This window comes from Berghia stephanieae, chromosome 1, assembly GCF_034508935.2.
Source record: "Berghia stephanieae isolate SIO BIC M18660-M18661 chromosome 1, UCSD_Bste_1.3, whole genome shotgun sequence".
NCBI lineage: Eukaryota > Metazoa > Mollusca > Gastropoda > Nudibranchia > Aeolidiidae > Berghia > Berghia stephanieae.
Window position 1 is genome coordinate 6,157,305 of NC_088360.1, and position 10,000 is coordinate 6,167,304.

The following is a 10,000-nucleotide window of genomic DNA, read 5'->3' on the forward strand; positions in this document are numbered from 1 at the left end:
AATGGTAACAAGATAATATGAAAGATATTGTCATTATATTGTGATTATCATAATAAATCATCATATAGATAAATATATATTGAAACATTACATAAACAAAGGAATAGCTAAATATATAGATAGCTGATTAAATATATATAAATGAATAAAAAAATATATCATTTCTTCTTCCCCTTCTTCTTGTTTTTGTTGTTGTTGTTTTTTTGTTGTTGATGTTGTTGTTGTTGTTGTTGTTGTTGTTGTTGTTGTTGTTGTTCTTCTTCTTCTTCTTCTTCTTTTTTCTTCTTCTTCTTCTTCTTCTTCTTCTTCTTCTTCTTCTTCTTCCTTAGAATTCTGTAACTTTAACATTTTGAAGGTTCCACAGGCTTTTGTTTTGTCTTCATACAGAACTTATAAATTATTTTTGAAATGCTATTGCACTTCAGATCCACTTATAATGGAAACCAACACTAATTTTATATATGACAAGACAACGCATGTAGATTTTTAGGCGCTATAACATCAGAACAAAATTAATACTTTAATTCAGGGAATATCAAATTCTCTATCAAATTCTACGCTACATATTCATACCCCATGTCTAATAAGAAGAGGAAACTATGCCTTTACAAGCTATTTTAATACCAGGCGGCATGAAATGAGTTAAAACTGGAAGGCATACGCATCTAAAAGTCACAGAAATACGTTTAATGTGCTATCTTTTTAAAGTATCAAATAGTGACTAACGTTATCAATTGATTCTATTCAAGAATTGTACCCAACGGGGGCCCAATGATATTCGCAAATGACCTTTTCTCAAGGTGAACATTAGCAGGTTTAATAGCAGAAAGCAAATGGGCTTGATTTAACATGATTTTAATGGCAGTATTTTGCGTTGGTGTGAGAGTATTTCCATTCAAACAATGAGCCCATATCAATTTGAGTGTAAATAAGAAAATTGTCAGCTTTATTAAATCTACTTAAAATATCCAGATTATTTATACACGTACATGGTTTTTTCTTGTTCCCAAAATTCTGTACTGTCAGATATCCAGGGATTGGAAGAGTCTGGGCTGGTGATGAAGGCATCATATTCTGCATATTGCTGATAGTAGGCTAGATAACTGTTGGATTGTAAAAAGTGATAGGTCAGATTGGCGCCCAACTTATATCATTTCATATCCAATCATTCGTATCAATATACACAGTGATTAGGCAACACGATATTAAATGCTCCATAAGACAATTTTGAAATTGTGATGACTATATATTTTAAAAATACAACTATTCACAGACATCATTAGCAAAATACATTGAGTATTTAAAGACATTTTAAAAATAATTAAAAGCTCATTAAATAAATTACATTGCTAGTTCAAGTCAAATATATAGAATAGGTCATTCATCCTATTCATAAATCCTGTGAGTGAAGCTTTTATCAACAGCCATTTATGAGGCATTAATTGTAGTTGCATTTTGGGGTGAACATCTGAGTTTATTCCAAAGTAATTTTTTTCTTCCAGCCGTTGCTACTGATCTCATTGATTTACAAAAGCATTTTGGTGGCAGATGGTAAGAAAAGACGGGACACTTTGTTAATATAAAATTTTGTTTCACAGAAGTTTTGATGTGTGCCACATTACGATAATAACATTTTTACCGTAATCGAATATATTCAGACTTACCATTCTTGAACTTTGGAAATTTTTACCCGTCTTTTTTCTAATTTTTGTCGTAACGCATCAATCTGGGGAGAAAAATTAGATATATCAATAGCAAAATAGTGACAATTTATATATCATATATGATATAGGAAGTAAATAGACAACTTATGAGAACAGAATAATTGTAATTTTAATTATTTTATTATTAATCATTTATGATGAGAAAACAGTAGCATAGAAGTTTAAAATGTCCTACTCGTGCAAATGCTTACAAAACCAAAAGGTCTCATATAGATGACGAATTCGTTGCCGCATAACTTGTGTTCAGTCGCGAACCCGCCCGGTAGCCTCGCCACAAAACAACGGTCAACCAGGTACTATGCCGCGAAGGGTTCATGCGTGACATGTGGAAAGTCCCCAATGATGTAGGGTGGCCGCTGTTAGACAGATTCCTCTTGTTGTTGGTACAGAAGCTTGGGAACTTCTCTCCCAGTTTTGAGAAGACATAACGCCCCCCTCTGCAAGGAACCGAATATTTCTAAGTCGACTTTCAGCTCGTATGTGCAACTCCGTCCGGAGTAAGAGGACACCAGTACAAGGACTTCCGGGACTGGTTTCCACTCGTACTAGATGCACCGCCATTATGCATCTGAAAAGTGGACATTCCAGGGTATTTTTATAGAACGGAGAGTATTCATGGATATAGTCTAATACTACAACCCACCTCCTAAGGTGTGTATTATGCTAGACTGTGAAGATTCCAGACTTCCTGTATAGAACGGAGGGTAATGATCGAGTACATTCTAATTCTACAACTCACCTCGTGACGTATGTAATCTGCTAGACTGTGAAGATTCCAGACTTCCTGTATAGAACGGAGGGTAATGATCGAGAACATTCTAATTCTACAACTCACCTCGTGACGTATGTAATCTGCTAGACTGTGAAGATTCCAGACTTCCTGTATAGAACGGAGGGTAATGATCGAGTACATTCTAATTCTACAACTCACCTCGTGACGTATGTAATCTGCTAGACTGTGAAGATTCCAGACTTCCTGTATAGAACGGAGGGTAATGATCGAGTACATTCTAATTCTACAACTCACCTCGTGACGTATGTAATCTGCTGGACTGTGAAGATCTGCCTCTGACACGCTAGGACTTATTCTTCCTCCTGGCACGGCATAGTTTGGCTGTTGAAGAAAAAAAGCACATTTCAAATATTTACTTCTCATAAAAGCTAATAGTTCTTTAACGAGTCTCTTTTAAGCTATTCTTACTATATCTTAAAGAGCAACATTTTTATTTTGCGCAGAGCAAGTTGCACATGTACGAGTATTTTTGCAAAGCGGATTAAAGTTTAGAATCGACTCACATCGTAGTCATCATTAACTTATAGCCCGACACTTGAACCACCTAGGACTTGTAGTTTGACGTCATATTTTAAGGGTCTAGTGAGTTGTCGTTAATAGAGCTTAAGGAAACAAGTGATTCCATTGATTGAATTTATGACCACAACTCACGATTTGTTTTCTTTTTGGGACAAAAGACTTGTCTTTTGCGCATGTGTATATGTGTATGTGTGTGTGTGTGTGTGTGTGTGAGAGAGAGAGATAGAGAGAAGGATATATATATATATATATATATATATATATATATATATATATATATATATAGAGAGAGAGAGAGAGAGAGAGAGAGTAACATCTGTCCTAAAAAATTCTGGCTTAAGTTTTTTAAATTTAGCTTAAAATTGATTATTAAGTACCAGATCACCTTGCATAATGACATTCACTTATTTGCAGATCTGATAACCCAAATTGATTTGGGTCTATTTTTGTAATGGGAATAAACATGTAGAATTTCTGGTCTGAAATCCAATTGATATGAGCCTATTAATATGTAGTAATACTCTCAAACCAACGCATAATCTTGTCCCTTACAACAATGTTAAATAAACAAGCCCGCAATAAGGAACAAAAGTGGGATATATGTAGAATTTCTGGTCTGAAATCCAATTGATATGAGCCTATTAATATGTAGTAATACTCTCAAACCAACGCATAATCTTGTCCCTTACAACAATGTTAAATAAACAAGCCCGCAATAAGGAACAAAAGTGGGATATATGTAGAATTTCTGGTCTGAAATCCAATTGATATGAGCCTATTAATATGTAGTAATACTCTCAAACCAACGCATAATCTTGTCCCTTACAACAATGTTAAATAAACAAGCCCGCAATAAGGAACAAAAGTGGGATATTAAATTACTGGTTCTAATCTCATTGGAAGAGTGAAACAAGTCCTCCGTAGGATTGGGTATATACATTGTGCAACTGATATTCTGGTTATAGAGTGATGGCATCTTGTTTTTTAGTGGTAGCTTAAATAAATGCTGATCGTCAGTAAAGATCAACCATCAACGCTCGTTTACGCCGCGTAACCATAATCCTGCTACTAAAATAGTTATGCCAGCTTTTGATTCAATATAAAGCCTATTCATTGTTTATGCATTGCCTGGAAAACTGGTTACACTTTCCCAAGGAGTTTTGGACCAGAAGAAAGGAAGGTGTGACGTCACTACTCTACTCCTGCTTCCCATTGCGTGCAGAAAAACGACCTGAAAATACGTGCACGTAGATCACGACATGTTTTTTAAAATCAAATAATAATAATAATATATTATGGCTTTTATACAGCTCCATATCTCGTATTTTAACAAGCTCAGTTCTTAACAGTATGTGACACAAGTCACTCAATCCTACAGTCACTCAAAAAGATGGCATAAAACAAAGCAGTAAAATTAATCACACAGTGTAAGGCAATTGAAAAGAAACGTTTTAAGATGTTAAAAAAAATAATTCTGCATCATTAATGGGTCTGATATATCTTGGAATGGAGTTCCAGATACGGGGAGCGAATAACCAAACGCATGCTCGCCGATTATGCGAGTCATTTTTGGCTTAATGAGAATGTGATTATCAGATTTTGATCTCAGGTTTCTGGCTGGTATGTATAATATAATGGGCCCAGGACTATCAGAGAGCAGTGATAAAAAACAAAACAAAAGTACAATACTAATCTCGTGGTCCATTCTCTCATCGTACTCAGATGTAAAATGAGTACCTGGCCGTTAACAGCGTTGCCTTTGTCCGAAAAATTGTAATATCGCTTAACAGGCGTCATGTCCCGTCCTACATGTTAAATGTTGCTGTTGACCAGGGACCCCTTGTAAAGCGCTTTGAGCACATTTAGTGGATATTGCGCTATACAAAGATCAATTTTGATTTTTTTTATATTTTTTATTCAACAATGACTCACCCTACTCATCTTCGAATGTCTATTCATTCGACACGCCTTCTTGATGTCAACTTCTGTTGTATTTACACAGCCGGGCTGAAGAAAACAAAAGGCGTTAATGGTTTAATGTCAAACAGTGCTGCCACATATCACCTTTGGATTGATAGATTTATGATAATATTATATAGTCTGGTAGCGACAGAACGGGTAGTACTCATTGTGGTGTTATTATTACTATTATTATTATTATTATTATTATTATTATTATTATTATTATTATTATTATTATCATTATTATTATTATTATTATTATTATTATTATTATTATTGTTGTTATTATTATTATTATTATTATTATTATTATTATTATTATTATTATTATTAGTAGTAGTAGTAGTAGTAGTAGTAGTAGTAGTAGTAGTAGTAGTAGTAGTAGTAGTAGTAGTAGTAGAAGAAGAAGAAGAAGAAGAAAAAGAAGAAGAAGAAGAAGAAGAAGAAGAAGAAGAAGAAGAAGAAGAAGAAGAAGAAGAAGAAGAAGAAGAAGAAGAAGAAGAAGAAGAAGAAGAAGAAGGAGAAGAAGCAGCAGCAGCGGTAGTAATAGTAGTAGTAGTAGTAGTAGTAGTAGTAGTAGTAGTAGTAGTAGTAGTAGTAGTAGTAGTAGTAGTAGTAGTAGCAATAGTAGTAGTAGTAGTAGTAGTAGTAGTAGTAGTAGTATAGTAGTAGTAGTAGTAGTAGAAGTTGTAGTAGTAGTAGTAGTAGTAGTAGTAGTAGTAGTAGTAGTAGTAGTAGTAGTAGTAGTAGTAGTAGTAGTAGTAGTAGTAGTAGTAGAGAACTATTAGTTGTTGTAGTAGTAGTTCATGATGATGATGATGATGATGATGATGATGATGATGATGATGATGATGATGATGATGATGATGATGATGATGATTAGGAAAAACCATAGATGGTGACAATGGAAGAGGAGAGGAAGCAGGAAAGAAAACAACACCCACAAATCATTAATGAGAATAATATAATATGGTGGATTTCAATGTACACTAACAAAACACTCTTTTCAATTTAGTCAGAGTTTTCCTCTCCATAATATTATAGCGATGCTTTACGATAACACACAACTTGCTAACAATTCTTAAACCTGAGACTTTGTGGTCTTGAGGTTAAAACTTTTTGGTGAGTTCAGGATCATCAACCATTCATCATATGCATTCAAATAATTTTAGGAAGAAAGAATTACTGACTAAAACCAATAAAACAATGTGTGATTTGTTAGTGTATAGCAGTATTGGCTTTGTTGCTTTAGGAAAACAATAACAAAGAAAAAATTGTTATTCTATCAAGCTAGTTATAAGTTGAAAAATAATGCAATGTGGTGAAAATGAAATAATAGAAATGAAAAACAAATTATATAAAAAAAAAACCCATCTCGCATAATAAGTACAGGGTGAACCGTGTTTCTTTGATAATAAAGTATCGATCAGTGTGAACTTATTTACGAGTCTGATAACCCAAACTGTTGTTGGCTTATAATCTAGCATTGTTGTCATGGAAAATAACAACTCTCAAACCAACAGGGAAAACTAACAATGATAATAAGTTTTGTATTCGGTTTTCATTTTTGTTAATTAAAATATTGTGTATATTTGTAGGTATCGATACTTACAACTGGACGATGAACATCCCAGAATGCTCTCTCTTGGCTGTCTAAGACCTTTCTTTCTAACTTGTCTCTCTTTTTGTCAACTCTGAAAATAAAACGAAACAGGCAATGAAGAGGATGGAAGGCTAGGTGTAATATTTTGTAAAATATTTAATATATTTTTTAAGTTTTTAAATGTGCGGCTATGTGCTTTCGGATCGGAAGGTCCTGGGTTTGAGCATCGCTTTACTCACATTCTCTCACCGTACTCATGTGTAAAATGAGTACCTGGCCGTTAACAACGTTGTCTCCTTCCGAAAAAATTGTAATATCGCCTAATGGGCGTCATGTCCCAGCCTACATGTTAAGTGTTGCTTTTGGCCAGGGACCCCTTGTCGAGCTTGAGCACGATTAGTGGATATCGCGCTATATAAAATCTCAATTTTTCTTTTTAAAAAAAATTGAAATATGATTAAAACTACCATGATAGTAATTCTATCTATCTATCTAACTATATATATTTACCTATCAATCTACTTATGTACCTACCCACTTATCTATCTATCTATCTATCTATCAATATATCAATCAATCTATCTATCTATTTATCTCTCTATCTGTCTTCTTATCGATCTACCTACATACCCACCTATATATATATATATATATATATATATATATATATATATATATGTATAACCATCTATCTATCTACCTATCTAGACCCTTGGTAGACCCTTTGTTAGTGAAGTCATTCAACTTCACAGCTTCCGTTGGTTTCTTGATTTCTGTGATGAAAGCAAACCAATGGCTTTTGTCTTGTGGAGCACTTCCAGATCAGTTTGGAGGTAAAGAAGTACGCTGCGATGAAGTCAACGCAAATAAAATAATTGCTGAGACCAACTGGTTAAGTTGTTGGCCTTCTCAACATCCCTCTCCCAATACAAAAATTAAAAATAACAACAACAAACAAAAAAGATATTTAAAAAAAAGAAAAACAAGAACAAAAAAAAAAAATAAAACAACAACAAAAAACCCCCAACAAATACAAAAGAGAAACAAAAAAAACCCAACTAAACAAAAATAAGCAACAACAACAACAACAACAAAAAACCCAAAACAAAAAAAAAATAAACAAACAAAAAAAACAAACAAACAAAACAACCCCAATCACTAAACCTGCAAAGACCAAAGAAAGAAAAGTTACTTAAATATACAACAAACAAAAAACCCACCAAAAAACGGATGAAAATTATGATATAAAACTGAGAATAAAAATAAAACAGATAAAATAAATGCGAGACTAACTTTGCTTGAGCCTCCGCTTGCATGAATATAAATTCCCATTTCCGCGAGAACATTTTCTGCAACCTGGCCAAGTTCTCTGCTTCATAGTCCGCTAACTCTAGTCTCTGCTTGTTCTGCATGGTCCTTTTGCATAAATACACGGCTGGAATATCGAGGAAGAAAGTATATGTATATCATTAGAGGTATAAACAAACCCTAGATCAATAAATAAATGAATAGTTTGAGCTATCTACACATTTATAATATATCATAATATCCCCGTGGTTTGACGATGCTCAGTACGATTTACCAGGCATGAGTCAATGCATAATACGATAAAGAAGGAGGATTAGTAGAGGGTGAAGGAGGAAAAGAAGAATATGTTGGAGAAGGAGGAAGTGGGGAGAGGGAGGGGACGTGGAGGGAGAAGATGAGGAGGTTCAAGAGGAGGAGAAGGAGGAAGAAGAGGAGAATGAGGTGGTGGTGGTGGTGGTGGAGAAGGAGGAGGAGGAAGAGGAGGAGGCGGAGGAGGAGGAAGAGGAGGAGGAGGAGGAAGAAGAAGAGGAGGAGAAGGAAAAGATATGGTAATTTTTTCCCCCGTTAATTTGGTGTTGAAAACAGATAAACCTTCGCCGAAGTCCCGTGTTTGAGAGTTTTTGCCAAGATGAGAGTGATTTAAATCGATCGATTTTTGAAGGACGAGTTTTCTGGCCAAATTTTGATATATTTTTTCCCCAGAGTACGGCACAGTAATATTCATCTAATAAAGGGATATATTAGAAACCTTTTTGTGATTCGAAATGCACATCTTTTTACTTTATTATTAATTTTAGATTTAATGTTTTGACATCAAAAGGAATTTGATGTTTATTCTAAATGCAGATAAAAGCAAATTGCACAAACACACCCAGGGCTTGGAGTGAAACGAATCTGAAAGGTTAGTATAGCAAAGGCATAGCAAAGCAATTGAGATATGCGTTCATTCAGTGCGTCAGGTGTAAAACCGCTGCACACAACAAACATCACTGTTTTTACTAAAGGTCTCTGAATAAACACGTTTTAAAAAATTGGCCAGAAAACTCGTCCATCAAATTAAATATCGATCAATTAAAATAACAATTATCTTGTCAAAAACTCTCAAAAACCTGATATAACACCAGCCACAGGTTTGAGAGTTTTTTGACAAGATAACGGTCATTTTAATAGATCGATATTTTTGGTGAACGAGATTTCGGACAACATTTTAAAGCCGTGGTTATTCAGAGCACGTCAGTAAAGTCGAGCAGAGAATTCGTGGTCTTGGTATTCAAATCTTATCTTTCTTTAAATAATTATAATGACATTTATTTATCGTATTTCCACGATTACATGGGCTTCACAATACGTTGTTTATTCGCCCAACGGGCTGGTCCGCCCTAGTTTCCATAGCATAAAAAATCTAGAGCATTTATATAGAGTAAAATCCACTAAACCCGTTCAAGTGTTTAACAGGGAGTCCCTAGCCAACAGCAACACCTAACATGTAGGACGAGACATGATGCCTGTTAGGCGATATTACACTTTTTTCCGACAGAGACAACGCTGTTAACGGCCAGGTACTCGTTGTACACATGAGTACGGTGAAAGAGTGTGAGAAAAGAGCCTTCTCCAAGGACTCAACTATGTGCCTCTCAGGGTGGGACTCGAACCCGGGACACTTCGAGAAGGCGAGAGTCAAACCACTAGACCACATAGCCGCACACACAGTTCAAAACGATATCCATCTTTTTTTGCGTGTGCCAGTACTCTTACAATACCCATCACTATCTATAACCAGGCACTCATTTATATCTGAGTCACATAGAGTAGTGTGTGTAAGCTATTTTATTTAAAGTCTCAACTCGGCTAGAGTTTTGTAATCAGTCTAACCATTCTGATAATACTCATGCTTGACATCGCTTCATTTTGTTACAAAACCACACCGACGCGAAAAGCCAACATGAGATTCTTTAACACACCTTGAACTGCTATTTCTGTTTTTTTAAAAACAAAACAACAACAACAACAACAAACAAAAACAAAACAAACAACCCAGCACCCAAAAAACAAGCAAACAAAAAAAGCAAAACAATAGAAATTATCACGGGA

The 10,000-nt window shown here is 34.8% G+C and overlaps 1 protein-coding gene across 3 annotated transcripts in view; it reads right to left on the reverse strand.

The window, feature by feature from the left end:
* The window catches only part of LOC144966699 (regulator of G-protein signaling 7-like), a 211,838-nt gene that overhangs the window by 37,473 nt on the left and 164,365 nt on the right, over positions 1–10,000 (reverse strand). For all 3 annotated transcript variants that reach the window (XM_078903464.1, XM_078903482.1, XM_078903473.1), the window contains exons 8-13: positions 7,895–8,036; positions 6,611–6,692; positions 4,969–5,043; positions 2,752–2,838; positions 1,665–1,726; positions 990–1,103 (exon numbers count right to left, since the gene is read on the reverse strand). In XM_078903464.1, coding sequence (XP_078759590.1) covers positions 990–1,103; positions 1,665–1,726; positions 2,752–2,838; positions 4,969–5,043; positions 6,611–6,692; positions 7,895–8,036 — 562 coding nt within the window. The remainder of the gene's footprint in view (positions 1–989; positions 1,104–1,664; positions 1,727–2,751; positions 2,839–4,968; positions 5,044–6,610; positions 6,693–7,894; positions 8,037–10,000) is intronic.